This window comes from Oreochromis aureus, linkage group 7 (genome assembly GCF_013358895.1).
Source record: "Oreochromis aureus strain Israel breed Guangdong linkage group 7, ZZ_aureus, whole genome shotgun sequence".
Lineage (NCBI taxonomy): Eukaryota > Metazoa > Chordata > Actinopteri > Cichliformes > Cichlidae > Oreochromis > Oreochromis aureus.
Window position 1 is genome coordinate 44,136,834 of NC_052948.1, and position 16,941 is coordinate 44,153,774.

The window sequence follows — 16,941 nt, forward strand, 5'->3', positions numbered from 1 at the left end:
TCAGAGCACACCGTTTTACAAAGTGGACATAGAAGTCAGAACTCAGACCTATTTTAAGCAAATATTTTGAAGGCTTTGCAATGCCCACAGCTGCCTCTAAACTTCTGAGAGAAGCACGATATATTCAAGACCTCCTGACTATCATTTAAAGAGTGGAAAATTCAATATGACAAGTGGCCCTCACCTACTTAGAACGAGCTCTCTGGTGATTTCAGAGTGACAGAGTGTAAATGGTTTCAATGTGACTGGTTGTACGCTTAACAGAAGGTACTGTCATCTTTATTGTATCTGAGATTACATCATCACAAATAAAAGATGGCTTTTAGCTTGTTCCAATAGTTTGCCATATGTTCAGTTTGCTACTTCTCAGCTATAAAAACACATATCTGACAATCATGTGTCTAAAACAATCAAATGGAAAATGTTTACACATACTCAAGGAAAACCCTGTATTTGTTCTGGCTTAGTTTTCTACAAAAACATTTAAGCATTAGGAAAACACTATCAAGATGCAAACCTTCAAACATTTTCCCCTCACAGACATTATGCATGGCTTACTATGCTGGAGCATGTGCAAGTATACCAACAAAAATCAACCCAACATCAGGTCAAAATCAGTTTATTTCTCATGAGGCTAAGAATTAAAACACAATTGTGTACTCCAGCACACAGCTAATTGTAATTTAGCAATTACTGCCTTGTAGGGCTGATGTTTCTAAGAAAGCATGAGTGCGGGATTCAATTAAAGATAATTATGTAAACAGTGTCACATCCACCCAAAGCAATTAAATGCCCCTTTCTGCTGATAATTTGTAAAGTTTCACACAGATATAGTTCAACCAAGAACATGTGTGTCTAGTTCACAGACACAGTTTCTGTGTAGTGTTTTGAAAACATCCTCAAAAGTGCTGTTTTATTTCATTAAAAATGAGTTTTATTTATTTTTCTTCCAAGTGGGCCAGAGTTTGCAGTGTTAAAAAATCATTCCGCTTTCAAAACAATCACAAAAAAGCACTCACACACAATGGCACCGTTAAATCTAACGCCCAAGCAGACAAAACATTCATTGTAATTAATAAAATGAAATGTGTAAATGACTTGCGGCAGAAAAGACGGCATTATGGCCAAGTTATGTACATAATTACAACATATAAAACTAAACTGTTGGCAGACAGGCAATAGAACAATCAAAATCATTCCCCTGTGAAGAAATGGCTTCAGTCGGGGACATTTTACCAGAAAAATCAACCCTGCATTTCCACTATAACCAATAAGCTGTAAAATTTAAAGGGATTTTATATTTGTGATGAAAAAAAAAAGTCTTCTCATCTTTAGATATATGACAGCTATCTGCACACAATGCAAATAACAGTCATTCTTTCCAAGGGTGTATTTCTGGATAATGTTTAAACTAACAAAATGTATCAAATAAGTTATAAAAACCTGTCTCTCCAAGCTGCAAGACGAACTGGAGGGGAAAAAAGAGCCAAACTACTTTGTAATACAAACGTCATCATCATATTGTCCTTTGCTGACAATGTAAACACACTTTAAATCAGCAGTTTTCACTTAAGGCCAACAGGGCAACACCCACAAGTCACCCGACTCTTGTCCTGATGTAATAAAATTATGAGTTACATCAGTGGAGTTTCTCCAGCTTTGCCTGAAGGGACTTGAAGTTGCCGATGGTTTGTTGAAGGACAGAGTTTGGGCTCAGGGACTGCAGCTCCACGAGGTAACCGCAGATGTTGTCAAGACACACGTTAGTGAAGCGACGTCTGCAAAAAACAAAACAAAACAACTTTACAATGTTTGTAAATCACTAGGCGCTCTGTTCTTCCCTCAATCATTTAAATCTCATCCAAGAAAATTTCATGGTTGATCTAACTGTTCTCTCTTTCTCAGCGGAGAGAGGCAAAGTAAAGCTGGGAGAAACTTTAAAATCCTTGATGGATATAGATGGGATGCTTCAGATAGTCTTAGTGAGCTCTGACCTGAATAAATCACAGAGAAATGATCAAAGTGCAAACTAAACATCACGCGTGGCCAAACGAGGTGAGGTTTTACATGTTTGTCCACGGTATCTGACTGCCTGCTGGGAGCTGGCATGATGGGCATGATCTGTTGCTTAGAAACAGCAAAAATGCATCACACTGAAGAGGGGAAAAAAAAAGAAAAAGAAAACACTAGTGTGATCAAGATAAACCTGTATTTAAAGTGTGATCATTTTGCTCCTTTTATGGAACATTTAATACATTTTCTATTTTTGGTGTAAAATTAGAAAATGCAGTTGCTTACTAAAAAAAAAAAAATGTTCAGCGTCATTACTCTCTGTTATGCTTTGTAAGCACTTTCTTCCTGTGCTGACAGCATTTAAAATTTAGCTTAAGATTATATCTAAAGTCTTGAAAATAAAGCCAAGATCATACTCTCCAGTGTAAACGTCTCGCCAGACTCGTCCCTGGAGAATTTATGTTTTAATGCACCAACTACACACGTGCATAGCCAGCAGACTACCAGAAGGAACACTACAGGAATGCCTGCTCGGCCGTCGGATCTGCAGCTGTCCTTGTCCAAAATGGAGTATAATTTGGGCCTGAGAGCTTCTCAGTTCTGATCTTCACCCCATTGAGTAAACAAAAGCATGCCTCTTATGATTCCTTTGCATGTAATCTCGGTTAAAGTTTCACAGGTTCATCTGTAGTACAATGAGAGATTATGTGGTTGTGTTTTAACTGCCTCTGCAAACTTAAACCCCCTATTCCAGTACTATTTAATATCAGTGGTTTTTATTGTATATGGTTCATTTTCCTGGACTTTTTTGCTCTGTTCTTTTAAATGGCTTTAAATAGTGTTGTTTTTTTCCTTTCAACATCTGTCCAGGGGATAAAAGTTCAACAGAGATTTAGCTAACACTGGCACATGTACAGTAAAGTTGATGAATGTGTATCTAAAAGAAATAAAATAATCAGCTTACACACTGACTGATGGCAACAGTTGTGACAGTAATGCTCACCGGGGACCTTAGGTTAATGCTGTGAACACTACAGCAGCCACTACAGGCCAGGAGCTGAACAGACCCTAATTACCTGTCATAAGTTGGTACCCTGCTGGGGTCTTCTACATATCCTGAGAGAAGCACATGAATACACTCCACTAAATGAAGCGGTTTCCTCAGACGTTGCCAGCAAGGATCCTATGAAAAATTTTAAAACGAACAAACAAAGGGTTGGTTTTTGGATTCATTGAGATAACTGGGTCATTATTGAAAAGACTAAAAGGAAGTTCAGCTTAAAAAGTCACGGGGCGATGCATGTACCCGAGTTTTGAGGAGCTGGTCATAGACCTCCAACAGACGTGGCAACTGCACTCCAATCTCCTGCATGGTAGATGTAACGAATCCCACATCCCAGTTGAGCCGGCAAACCTCCTGCTCCAGGAACTTTACTAGAAACTCTGCAATCACAGGACACATCAGCTCCTTAGCATCGCATACTCAGCAATATGTTCACTCCCGGGTACGTAATTGATTATGTGTACGCATGCAAGTACCGATGATTTATATAAAATTAATCAATGCCTCCATAGGCATGACAAGCTTGAACATGCTGGTTATAAAAAGGAGGATAATTAAGCAATCGCCTCAATCACCAACATGACCCTACAGACCTGCACACCAGAGACATGCTGACATAAATGATGCTAAAGGGAACTCCAATTACATAACTGTTGACAAAATTTTAAAGTGCAAGCTGGCAAATGTTAATCAGACTAAAACTCAATGTAATTACAGCTTACCCAAAGGGAAATATCTCGGTGTTCCAGCATAAATCTTTCCAAGCGATACCAGCTTCAGATTAAGAGACCTCATTCTATCCACTGGACTCATGGCCACAGTATCTTCCAGTTCTGAAAGAGAGAAGAGCCATAAGTGAGATATAAGGCATGCAAAAAAATAAATGAATAAAAATATAAAGCCCCAGGTTGCATTTTTGTGGGATATTGAAATTTGGCTCACCTTTCTCCAAGATCTCCTGCCACAGCGAGTGCACCAGGATCGGGTCAGAGTGTCCAGCGCAGTGAATGATGGCCAGTTTGCATTCAGACAATTTGAAATGATCGGCAAACTCTCCGTAGAGCTATGCAACAAAAACAGTTCCACAAACAAATTTCCATTCACTGTAAAAACAAAACTCTTTATCCATCACCTTTAAATTAGGGCTAGCGTGTTAAAATACTCCTAAAAACACTCTTCTCTGTTCCACAGTTGCACGTTACCTTTGTGATGTCCATTAGCTCCGAGTCCAACTGAGAGATGACATTTTTCACAGAGGGATGATGGGAGTACTGTCTGATCAGGGTTTCCTGTATCTGTACTTGGATACGCACAAGCTACAGCAGAGGGGAAGTAGACAAACAGAGCATGAGCAGAATGTGCTGAATTTCAGGCTAGGATTTCTTTCACTGTAAGCGTTACAACGTCAGGGTTACCTCCATCTTCTCTTCCAGCTCATGGAGGAACTCTCCATCAGATGCCTGAGCTGAGATGGAGGATGAACTCTTCGCAGACAGGATGGCTCGAGCGATGTACTCCAAACGCTGCTTCAGTGAGATCTCCGTGCTACATGATCAGAGTGCAGACAACAAGGTACTTTTTCTAAATTGTTTTTTAATAAGTTGAATATAACGTATACACTTGCTGAAGGAGTCTGTGTTGGAGGTGCCAATTTTCCATGTAGATGTGTTGCATGTTGTGGCGTTGGCATTTTGCTGCTGCATCCAAACCTGTGCATGTCGGCGAGGCGGGCCAGTACGTGGGCGGCTTTGCCAAAGTTACGATTCTTCTCGTAGTAGCGCCACAGGAGGTCCATATTATGAACTTTACTCTGGTCCTGCTTGATCATATGCATCAGATGTTCTTCCAAGTATGGAGAATTCACCTGGACCCCAGAGCACAGGGACAAACACAGGTATGATATACTGGTGTGTAATCACCATGACAATGCTAAAAGCATCTTCAATTTGGTCATACACGAATGTGTGGAGGTGTAAAAAATAAAACTGCAAGAATCAGAGTAAAACAACACTGAAAATGTTGGATTTAAACATTTTTCTATTCATTTTTTATTATTTTAGGGGAGTTTTTATTTACATTAGTAGTCTTACTTCAAGTGAAACACATTTTTGGAACCAAACATTTTTTATTAAAAAAAAATGCAGTTTCAACTTGCTTTGATAAGTATTTAAATTTGTTTTAATTCTCCTAGTTTGTTAAATACCATTTTATTTTTATACATCTTCATTTATATATTTTTTTCATAAAACAATTTCTTTGAATGAAACTGAGGTGCAAAAGGTTTGGATGAATCAATAAAAAGGAGATGTGAAAAATTCATGAATAAATAAAAAGGTCATTTGGGAAAGCAAATAAATGGGGAGCGTCATTTCAAAATGTAAATAATAATCTACAAACAAATTAAAACTAGAAATCAATTAATTCCTAGATTAATTTGAATTTAAAGAAACTATTTTTTTCAGATTTTAACAGCATCTGTCTTCCATGTATATTAGCTGTTGTGTTTGGGGCAATAAAATCTGGTTGAAAATAGAATCTAAACTGATGTAAGAACTGATTTCTGCCAACTAAAAAAAGAAAGAAAAATAAAAAGGAAAACAAGCTTTACTGAAACAAAACATTTACGAGCAAGCAGACAGTACCTCGAGCAGCTTGTCAGTCAGGTCGGCCTGAATCAGCCAGTTGTAGAGCGCGATGTGAAACAGCTCGTCCTGAGACCTCTGGGCCAAACCCAGCATCTGCTCAAACTACACGGTAACAGATTTTTATTAGAAGGAAGATGATACACAGTGCAGCAGAAAGAAATGAGAGCAACTCCTACTCACATGAGCGGTCGCTTCTTCATTGCTGAGCATGTTGGGGTCAGAGGTCATGACAGGAGGTCCGGGCTGTTTAGGGACACTGGGGGACTGTGGGGCAGCTTTGCTCTGGTTCACCAGCTCCTGCATGGTGTCTGTGATGCACTTATAACATGAAAGTCTGGAGGTTTAAAAAGCAAAGATAAAGAACGGTGACGACTACATCTCTGATGTGGGTGATTTGTTTAAGGCTTCTTTCCTTTGTGTTACCTTTCCTGGAAGGCCTGCTGTCCCACTCTGTCCTGCTCAGGTTCTCCATTCTTGTAGAAATGAGGCCCTAGCCTCTGTGGATCCTTCTTCTCTGCCGCAGTGAGGCACAACTCCAGGATTCCCTCGTAAAAACGCACTGAGAAGATAAGCAGCGTTAGAAAATAAATCTCACGAACAGTAGATATATATAAACAGAGATAGTGGAGATGTCTTGCATCTCCTTACCCTGTCTGTACTGGGAGCAAACAAGTGGGAGGTCTGTGTGCTGGCTGATCTGTTGGTAGAGCCGTAAAGACTCTCTCAGTGTTCTCTCTTTATCTGCTTTATTCTGGATCTGCTTGGAGCTCTGCAGCAACTCATTAGCCTGAGTGGGGGACAAGAGCAAATTCAGTGCTGAGACACATGGATCGATGTGGATAAATCAATAACCTCTTAGTACAAGACCTCATTGCCTTAAAAAATACCTTGAGGATTATAAGAAATGTGAAAACAAGACGCACACATCAATAAAGTACGAATGTGATACCCCTGAAGCAGCAATAATTGTAACTATACTTAACACAGAGGTGAAAAACAAGGTGTGTGTATGAACCTTGGAGCAAACGCTGTCATCGCTGCTGTACAGCAGCGGACAGATGTCGCGCAGGTGATTGCTGATAGCATCCACGGAGGCGTTATCTTTGATGTAGACATTAATGAGTCCTGTGATGAGCGCTCCAGATAACTCCTTGCCTCTTATCACAACATCTTTAAAACTTGCTCCCTTCATCTGCTCTTGAAACTCCTGCAAATAACAAAAAATGGCAGAATGACAAAGGAGCACTCCAAAAACAACGGGGAGCTTCAACTGTATAACAGGTTTTACTGCAGGGTTATGAGCATCTGTTTGCAGTGCACATATGCACCTTTGGCAGCTCAGACATAATGAGGCTGAACTGATGATCACAGAGAAGCTTCCAGAGGGCCAGAGTCTGATATGAGCGATGCACTAACTGCTGGATGGCCTGCAGGGACACTTTCTCATAGACTTGAGCCTTGGCTGGAAACGGAGATGACAAAGAAAAGAAAAAAAAACTTACACTATGTTTCCTTTCCCACATTTATATATAGTGTAATAAAAAATTATTCAGGGGAAAAAATGAAGCCTGTATTCATGACTCACTGTGATATTTCCTCTGGAGTTCCTGCTGAACCTGCTGAGAGCTGGCTCCATCAGGACGCATGAATCCCAGCAGCCTTTGCTGCAGGTTGGCAGGGGAGCTGAAGATAACAGGAAACAACACAGATGTTATACAAAAGAGATAGGAAACAAGAGTCTGTTGAAGTATATTTTTATCTTTTTAGCATCTACAGATCCTGTTTTGTGCATTAATATCAAAAAGGAAAGTGTTTTGATTTTTTGAAGGTTTTGAACAGAAGCTAGTTTGAGGGGACTTCTCATCTAAACACAACTTTATTTGATAGCTTTTTCTGTCCTTAATCACTCGAGCTGAGCTGTTCTCCACAGACTAAAACATTCAGCAAAGTTAAACCATCTGCTCATATCCCAGCTGGTGTTACATCATGCATTCTGCTCACTGAACTGAAGGAAAATCTTTAATTCTTTGTACATTTATTTTACTCTACTCCTTTAATTTGAAGGCAATGTTGCAAAAGATCTAACACAACTTTCTGAGGTATCAATACAGCAATTAACTCAAAATAAGAATAAACAAAATCTGTAAGGAGCTTTACCTTGCAGCACCGAGAGAGGAGGGACTGAACTGAGAGTTTTTATCCAGAAACTCCTGCAAGCCGCAGAGCTCATGAAGGACTGACTCCACATCAAATGAATTAACACTGCTTTCCAACTGTGGTGGGCAAAAGATAAAAGCTAGTGTTAATTATTAACAGCATGTAAGTAATAGGAATAGTTTTATTTACATACCGCCATTCAAAATAAAAATCACAAGGAGCTTCACATCAAATAAAAACCACAAAAGGAGGACAATGAGGAAAAATAAAATGCTAAAATGAGTCCACTGAGCTCAGAGATGATAGACTGGGGAGCAGAGAGTCCCAAAGAGAGGGTCCACAATTGCAAAAGTTCTGTCACCTTTAGTTTTTAATCTAGATGGACAATAAACTCTGAGAAGACCGACAGTTAGTTTGAGCGGTCCTACTAGTGACATGGCTGCAAAAGTTCACTGATGGAGCTAAGTGTTGCCAAACAAAACCCTAAAGACAAAAACCAGAACCAGAATTGAATTCTAAACTTGATGGGGAGACAGTGCAATGAGATCAGTAGAGGTATGACATGGGAACGTTTGGGAGGATCTTCTGTAGATCGTCCAAACTGTAGACGATCTACCTGCCTTAGTAAAAGCTTGTTAAAGAGTGACTTACAGGACAAATTCAGAAATAATACTAATATTTCTCAGCTGATGAAAGCAAGAACAAACCAGGTCCTTAACATGCAAATCCAATGGCAAGCACCCATCAAGTGTCAAAACCTAGATCTCTAATAAATGGAAAGCAAATCCTTATTTTGAATGAACCAGGGGGACAGCTGGCAGGAGCCCACATTTTATTCCCATCCAACTGGAGAAAATTATCTTGACATCCAGGATTTTTTTTACAATCCAAACAATTCTGCTGTGAGTAAATGTAATGTTACTTGCAACGGTACTTACAATACTGACAGTCTGATTCCCTTTGCTGATAGTTTTCTCGACAGCAAGGCTGCCATCCCAAATATTTCTGTTCAGAGTCAGCAGGAAAACAGGAGAGGAAGACATGTGACTCAGCAGTTTAAGGACAACATCAACACACATCAGCAACCAAAGCTTTGAATCTGAGGCCGAGTATTTAAGCTGTGACCCAGAAAAATGTGACAAATGATGACAGGATTTACTAACCCGAGAATGCGTGCGAAGTAGATGCAAATGCCGTTGTGCTTCCCGGAGAAAATCACTTCAGGGCCAGCTGACATAGGTGTGATGGGGGCAGAGCCAGAATGCATTGGTGCAAAGGGTGTGGCCAGTGCTGGGGGTATAACACCTGAAGGGGGCATTAATAATGCACAATGGTATGAATATTATAGTTAGCCATTAAAATTATTGTTTTCTTCACGTACAGATCTGGTTTTGCATGATTTGGTCACATCCCACCAGCCAGGTGGACACAGCAAAATGTTTGCTCATTTACCCGGTGCTGGAGAGCTCATCACAGGCCCAACAGTACTGGGTGATGCCAAGGCTGCAGGAAATCTCATCTGTGCTTCTCCTCCATATCTGATCAAAATTGTAAAAAACCCCACTGCCTTTAGTTTGTGCTTAGTGTGACTGTAAAATTTACATATATCAAACCGTTAACTGACCTGAAGAAGGCTCTGGTGGCCCATTGTGAAACCTCTCTGTCGCAAGCAGCACTGGAGCAAGCGAGGATTAAGGCTGTGGCACAAGCCTGCTCCTCCTGTACAGAAAACAGCAATGATTCAAAAATATGTTGCATGTCATGAAGGTGCCTGTGTGTCACAGAGGCTGCTAGCTAGTCACATGCTCAGGCTTACTGCTACATGCTATGATAAGGGGATTATAAAATATTACACAGTGATTGTCATTGCGATTTTACCCGGTGGAGCTTGAAGAAGCGTTCAATTTCTTCACTTTCCCCTCCAGCACAGCTCACCAGGAGGTGACGGAGCTGATCCACTGGTCTCAGCTTTTGAAAAATATGACTCCCCTGAAGGAGATTTGACACTTTTAGTTGTACAGTTATGATAATGTCTTGTCACGCTGTAACAAGATTAAGTTTACGTATGCAACATGAAGCATCATGACAACAATTTTAACCTTTGCAGAGAGGAGGACAAACTTCTGTGGAGGGATGTTGTGCTGCTGGACCACCACAGGAGAACTGGTGATGGGGATATGGTCCTTGTTCAGAGGAGTAAAAATCTTGGCCGGTCGCTCTTCATTAATGGCACAAAGAGCCCAAGAGTGTCCATCCACGTTAGACATCATCTGCAATGCAACATGTGCAGCGAACATGACAGATAAACTGATCATTATGTAACAAAGTGCCAAAGAAAGGCAAAACATACATTTTATTTATTTATTGCATGACTTTTTTGTGCTAACCTGTGTCTCCATTAAGGGCTTCTTGAATGGAAAGGAGTCGTGATTGATGCACCACAGAATGTCGCTGTCCTCTGTCTCAGAAGCGGCCATAAGAAGAACACCTGAAAGATTTCAAATGTATTAAAGACAGATGTGGTTCCTTGCCAACAAAGTCCCCATACGTCACTGAATGAACAAATAAATGATTCAGGATCTGAGTGCCATTTGCTTATTACCTTTGCTGTGTAGTGCCTTATGTACTTTGGAGGGTTTCTGGAGGGTAGAGGAGGCAGAAAAACCTGGAGGAAGGCGGACATGTACCAAAGCTAGCAAACTAGGTCGCACTGCAACGTTCTTCTGGTGCGGAGGCGCAAAAGGTGTAGTGCTGAAGTAGAGACGCACACCTGCAGAAACACAGTATCAGTACAGACGTTACATAATGCATGTATTCTAGTATTTCATCCCATACTGATTAATATTTCATAACATACCTGCGTGGGTGACGGCAAGCAGATGGCAATCTGAGGACTCTGATCTGTCAATCACAGAGATCTGTACGATGGGTTTGAAGACCGAACGATCTATTGTCCTGAAAATGGAAAAACTGAGTTTTTCAAACAGGCAGAGAAAAAAAAAAAAAAAGAAATACTCTCCCCTGAGAAGATAATGACACACAAAAGAAGCTTGATTGATGTTTATTAAACTAAAACATGCCTGGCAATGTTTCCAGCAGCCGCAACAATTGAACTCTGTGACATTGTTGCCACACGACTCATTCCTTGCCCGTCAGCACCCAGGTCATACACCTGAAAAATATGCAAGTACTTCATTATTTTAACCAACAGGTGATTGCTGCACATTTATTGCTTTCCAGCCCGATCAGAAAGATATGTACGCACAAAATGTGCCTCATACCTGAAGGACACCTTTTTCTGAGCGTGTGAAAAGTGTGTTACGAGAGTTATCGATTGCAATCTGCACAATGGGATCTGTGGAGAGAAGCAATGTTCCAGTCAGCTTTAATCAGGCAGACATATTTCACTCCACCTGGAAACGTGAACCTGTTCCTTACCATCTTCAGAGAAGGAGAACTGAAGCACAGAAGGGATTAGGAAAGACAGAGAGCTCTTAGAGTGGTTGATTTTTCTGCAGCGTTGGCTCAGCCAGCCTGCCTCAGCCTGGTAAGCGATCTCATAGAGACAGCCGTCCTTTCCTGCCATAAAGATGCGTCCCAGATCTGTGGAGGTGATGGACAGGATGTAGGTGTTGTCTGTGGGGATTGAGAACAGGGGGTCTGGTAGCAGCTGCATCCCACCAGACATGCTGTCATTCAACCCTGAAACAAGAGAGAGATACAAATATGACCCAGATAAACCAGCATAAGCACATCATGATATGATAGGCACTACTCCTATTACCCCACCCTGACATCCATACAAGTATCATCACACTGATTCTGAAAAGTGTGCATGTCATGCATTTGTATATGGCTGACAATGTAAATGGTAACAAATTGAATATAAATGCCTTTAAAACAGCTGGATATCATTTAATGTACTGCCGCTTAATACCAGGGTCGCTGGAGGATTTAAGATGGAATGTTTAACTGTTAATGTTAAAAGGAAAACCTTTTCTTTTCTGTCACCTACAAAATATTACAAAAATTCTGTTGAGAAATCACTTACCAGCTTGACTTTTGGGGAAACTGAGCCCAAGGATGACCACGTCCACAGAAGTGGCCAATACTAAGAGGTAGTGAATGTGTGGCTGTAAAATCCCTGAGAAAAGAAGAACAGAACTCATAAGAATTACTCAAACAAAAGATGACAAATGCTTTGCGAGTGCCTAGGCGTACCTTGTTTTGGTTTTACTAGGCCGACTGCCAAAATAGTTTCAATCAGGCCATCAAAATAGGCCACGTCTCCTCTGCAAGGAATAAAAGAGAGAAAAAAAATGCCTCAACTCCTGGTTTTATCATCAATAAAAATACACAATAAAAAGATTATTACTAATAATATGAGCAGAGTTTGTGCGCTTGACTTGGTTTGTAAATGTCAGTCAGTCCTGTTTTATCCAAGAGGTACGCACCCATCTTCGTAATTCCACATAAAGATGTCATTGTCGATTGTAAGCCACGCTCGAGAAATTTCAGGGAAAACTCCCATCATGCAGTTGAACTGCATGTCTACAAGTTGGTTAAGCTGAAACTCATATTACTTGTGGAACAAAAACAAGTGCAATGAACATATTTTCTACTCGATATGTCAGATGAAAATCATTGCATTTGTTTTTCCTGAATGAACCAAAGGATACGGCTGAATTGCTCCACAAGCTCAGGTGGCAGAGGGACTCGGCGGACTGCACTGAGCTCTGGCAGGTTAGGCACACTGAGTAAACCAGGCCCCTGGAGTGGGTAGTCCATATCTGACACCCCGGAGAGGGACGGCATATCTGTGAAGAACAACAGGAAGTCTGTTTATAGTATTAAGTTTTTCTCCATCACTGTAAAATAAGGTAAGCAATATAGTTGTTGAAATATATGAAGACATTACACTGAAAGGTGTTAAGACAATGGTTCATTCTATATCAACTGACCAAATGCATCAGGCTTGGCCGTCTCTGATTTTCCTGAAGAAAATTCCAGGACTATACTTCCAAATAAGGAAGCTGACAGGCTTTAGCTTTTAGCCTAGTGCATGAGACTCACATTGTGAAATTTAAGCTCTCTTAAATACCATCTGTAAAAAGAATTTTTTTTTAAAGTCATGCTGAGAAAGTGGGGCTGAAGTTATAAACAAAGACACCAAATGTTTGCAAAAAAAAAAGTTACAATTAAGTTGTTTGGTGATGGGTTTTTGTGTGCGTGTGTGTGTGTGTGTGTGTGGGGGGTACAGAGTACTGTAGTACAGCGAACACCTCATATATGGAAATCTGTGTTCCAAAAACTATTAAAATTTTCATCAAAATTCAAGCTGTCAGAAACATATGTTGAACTACAGCTACACTTTTGAAATTCCATATTCCTTCAGTCATGTCATAGCAGATATTTGGCCTAAAAAATTTGAGAATTTGAGAACTACCTAAACTATATGAAAATGGCTCCACAGAAAATAGTGTTTAGAAAAGTCTTAAAAATGCCCCCTAAACACAAAAACAAATTGATAATAAGTAGCACAGTTAGCACTGTTGCCTCACAGCAAGAAGGTACCGGGTTCAAATCCAGTGTGGAGTTTGCATGTTCTCCCAGTGTCTGCGGGCACTTCAGCTTCCTACCACAGTCCAAAGGCTAGCATGGGGTGAGGTTAATTGGTGATTGCCTAAACTTCTAAAGGTGTAAATGTGAGCGTTAATGGTTGCCTGTCACTATCTGCTAGGACTTCGACAGATTGGAAACATGTCTAAGGTGTACCCTGGCTTTCGAATTTTTGTCAGGAAAATCAGAGATGGTTAGGCTGGGAATTTTATCCTAAATTTGGCCAAGTGATATGAAATAATTCCAATGTGAACTTTGCATTTCCCTTATCTATCTTTTTAACTACTGAGCAACAGAATAATTTAGCCCCTTAAAAAAAATACCATGATGCAAGCGTAACATAAAGATGCCTCATTTGCTTATAAATCTGTTGAGCAGATTTAGCTTTCCTCCTTTTACAGTTAAATAAAACAAAAAACAAGCAAACAAAAAAAAAAAAAAATCACATATGGCAAATAAATTCTTACAATGAGATGATCTATGGGAGTTTAACCAAATACTTTGATTAAGCTTTTTGCCTTAGATTATTTAATTTTAAAAAAAAAACCAAACAAACCCTAAGTGCTAAACCTTCACATTTTCATGCTTTACAACACATCAACCTGAACTATTAAACTGTCTCTCTTCACCCAAACACATCCATATTTCCCAGTCACTCCTGAAAGCTGTATTTTACACACACATGAGCAACAACTACTGCTCAGATCCTCTGTAGGAAAGTTTTGTCCAAAACCTCCTACAACATTTGCTTTCACCGATATTATCCATCCCAGTTTTTCCTGCTACTCCTAGTGTTGCATGAGCTGTAAACAAACAGCTATCATTAGGTCTTTCCTTCGCCTTAGCTTACTGTGTGAGGGGACTCCGAGCAGTTCTGACAGGTCAGGAAAGTATCGGTCATCCTGCAGGTGTCTGTCGATGAGTCGGGAGGAGTTCTCCAGGGCTTCAGCGAGCGCAGCGGCGGGGCTGCTGGGTCCAGCGGGGGACGGCATGGCTGGGCAACCACCGCTCACCCTATCCTATCTGCACAAAAAGCAGTTCAACCACAATTATTCGACTGCACCATTTGGCCAGATGCCCTCCGTGAAGACCCGAGAGAAATAATCAAACGAGACACCAAAAACATAACTTGAACTTGGTTTTTTTTCAGTTGCTGCTAGCTAATGTTAGCTAGTCGACAGAACACCGGTTAGCTTTCTGCTGCCACTAAGAACCTATTATTTAGCATACAGCTAACTGCCAGCTAAGAGTGAAATAAAGCATTTAAAAGTGCGGTCATTGCTTTACCCGACTGAAACGATTCCGCGTGTTTCTGGTGTGTTAGGTCAACGAGTTGAGTTGACCAGTTGAGCAGCAAAATTCAAAGAATTACCCACAATACACATACACAGCTAGCAGCCCGCCAACCTCATGCACAGGAGTAGAGAAAGGGTTATTTCCGGTGTAACGTCTTCTTCGTCTCCTTCAAAGTGTGTTGTACTGCCATCCACCAAAGATACACAAGAAGAGGTGTAAAATATTCCGCAAAATAACCATTTAAACCATTGAAAGACGTGATGTATTCTGTTTCATCTGCAGTGCTGTTTCAAATAACGATGTTTTCAAATCTATGTATTCAACTGTTCTTGTAAATTTGATTTTTTTTTAAAGGTGAGACGCTCATTCTATAAAGGTCAGCAGTTTTAGTTTCTCAAGCAGAAACGCAACTTTTGTGTTTTATTATGCATTCAAAAAAGGTTCGCAATCAAAAATTAAACATTAGAGTGTAACATAATGTTTTATTCCAAATAGTGATTAAATATGAATATCTGTAATGTGTGCTGAATCTCATGAGACAACAATAAACTAATGACAGATATTAAGTATGGTTTCATTTCAAACAGATCAACGTCACTGGCATTATCAGACTAAACAAAATACATCACAAACTCCTTAGACAAAAAAACAAACAAACAAAAAAAACCCAGTGTGTTTGGGCTATTAAGAAAGACGTTTTATACAATAGATCATGATATTTTAATAACAGATAATTAACTCAATGGTATTACTGTGTAGTTTTAAATTTGGTTGGGAGTTAGTTAAGAAACAAACAATAGTTTGTGAAGTTAAATGATTGTTACTCCATATGTATGGACATTGCTTGTGGCCTCCCCCAGGGGTCAGTGTTGGTCCCCAATTGTTTAAGTTACACAGTACTTCAATGTGAGGTGTCCACCGTGTTAAAAATGCTAGTTTTTGTTGATGACACTAATATGTTCTTCTCTTGTGATGATTTGTAATATGTACTGGATGAGATGATGATAAATAATTGTTCTGAAGATCTGGCTTGATAAAAACTAATTATCATTAAATTTGATCAAAAACGAAAATAATGTGATTTGGAAATGGTAGATTCAATACAAATGTAAAGATTCAGAAAAATGGGGCTGATTGAAAGAGTCTAAAACAGATTGCTTGGGATAACAATGTGACACATGGCATGTATCTCATGCATGGATTTTGTGGGATTTTCCCACACAACCATCTCTAGGGTTTACAGAGAATGCATTCTCTGTAAACCCTCTGTCTGAGAAAGAGAAAATATCCAGCAAGCGGCAGTTCTTGGGGTGAAAATGCCTTGTTGATCCCAGAGGTCAGAGGACAGGCTAGACTGCTTTGAGTCGAAAACTAGGCAACAGTCACTGTAATAGCAAATCCTTACAACCATACATTGCAGAAGAGCATCTCTGAACTCACTGAAATCTGAAGCAGATGGACAGTAGCAGAAGATCACACCAGGTGCCACTCGTGCCAGCTAAACACAGAAAACCGATACTACACTTCACCATAACTTGACAAAAGAAGACTGGAAACATGTTACCTGGTCTGATTAGTTTCAATTTCTTATGGTCAGAATTTAGGGTAAACAACATTAAAAAATAATAATAATGTATACTTTATTGATCCCCGTGGGGAAATTCTTCTCTGCATTTCACCCATTCACTTAGTGAAGCAGTGGGCAGCCACCAGTGCGGCGCCCGGGGAGCAGTGTGTGGGGACGGGACCTTGCTCAGGGGTACATCAGGGTAGCCGTTCACCCATCCTGCACCGTATCAACAGTTCAGCCTGCTGGTGCTGTAATGGTGTGAGGGATATTTTCTTGGTACACTTTAGGCCCCTTAGTACCAACTGAGCATAATTTAAGCACCACAGCCTACCTGATTATTGTCGCTGACCATCTATCCCTTTATTATCACAGTGTACCCATCTTTTGATGGCTGCTTTCACCAGAATAACACAACAGGTCACAAAGCTCAAATAATCTCAAACTGGTTTCTTGAACATGACAGTGAGTTTACTGTACTAAAATGGCCTTCACAGTCACCAGATTTCAATCCAATAGGGCACCTTTGGGATGCGGTGCCAAGAAATCTTCAGCAACTGTGTGAAACTGTCAATACGGAT

At 40.2% G+C, this 16,941-nt stretch overlaps 1 protein-coding gene across 3 annotated transcripts; it reads right to left on the reverse strand.

The window, feature by feature from the left end:
* Positions 1 to 242: 242 nt before the first annotated feature.
* Positions 243 to 15,081, reverse strand: nup155 (nucleoporin 155). 3 transcript variants are annotated; one of them, XM_031742485.2, is made up of 34 exons: positions 14,785 to 15,080; positions 14,348 to 14,520; positions 12,558 to 12,695; positions 12,333 to 12,429; positions 12,100 to 12,170; positions 11,930 to 12,022; positions 11,317 to 11,580; positions 11,160 to 11,233; positions 10,959 to 11,050; positions 10,736 to 10,833; positions 10,481 to 10,648; positions 10,266 to 10,366; positions 9,978 to 10,148; positions 9,757 to 9,867; positions 9,503 to 9,597; positions 9,331 to 9,416; positions 9,042 to 9,183; positions 8,817 to 8,883; positions 7,879 to 7,994; positions 7,307 to 7,404; positions 7,050 to 7,183; positions 6,737 to 6,928; positions 6,370 to 6,508; positions 6,145 to 6,280; positions 5,902 to 6,055; positions 5,719 to 5,823; positions 4,786 to 4,940; positions 4,492 to 4,621; positions 4,279 to 4,392; positions 4,019 to 4,139; positions 3,799 to 3,909; positions 3,320 to 3,456; positions 3,090 to 3,196; positions 243 to 1,778 (listed from the first exon to the last, which is right to left on the reverse strand). In XM_031742485.2, exons 2-34 carry the CDS (start codon positions 14,487 to 14,489, stop codon positions 1,640 to 1,642), a joined length of 4,098 nt encoding a protein of 1,365 aa, XP_031598345.1. In that variant the 5' UTR covers positions 14,490 to 14,520; positions 14,785 to 15,080; the 3' UTR covers positions 243 to 1,639. The 3 variants fall into 3 exon arrangements, with proteins under 3 accessions (XP_031598345.1, XP_039471274.1, XP_039471272.1); XM_039615340.1 differs by having other exon boundaries at positions 1,640 to 1,778; positions 14,905 to 15,081; XM_039615338.1 differs by having other exon boundaries at positions 1,640 to 1,778; positions 14,885 to 15,081.
* Between the last annotated feature and the right edge of the window lie 1,860 nt (positions 15,082 to 16,941).

What these genes read in the sequence shown, in the direction of transcription:
- nup155 (XM_031742485.2), bottom strand. Translation starts at nt 14,489, where the DNA reads ATGCCGTCCCCCGCTGGACCCAGCAGCCCCGCCGCTGCGCTCGCTGAA. An exon ending in GCTCGGAGTCCCCTCACACA is followed by an intron (nt 12,696 to 14,347) that starts GTAAGCTAAGGC and finishes TGTTCTTCACAG; the next exon opens with ATATGCCGTCCCTCTCCGGG. An exon ending in CCTAGTAAAACCAAAACAAG is followed by an intron (nt 12,023 to 12,099) that starts GTACGCCTAGGC and finishes TTCTTTTCTCAG; the next exon opens with GGATTTTACAGCCACACATT.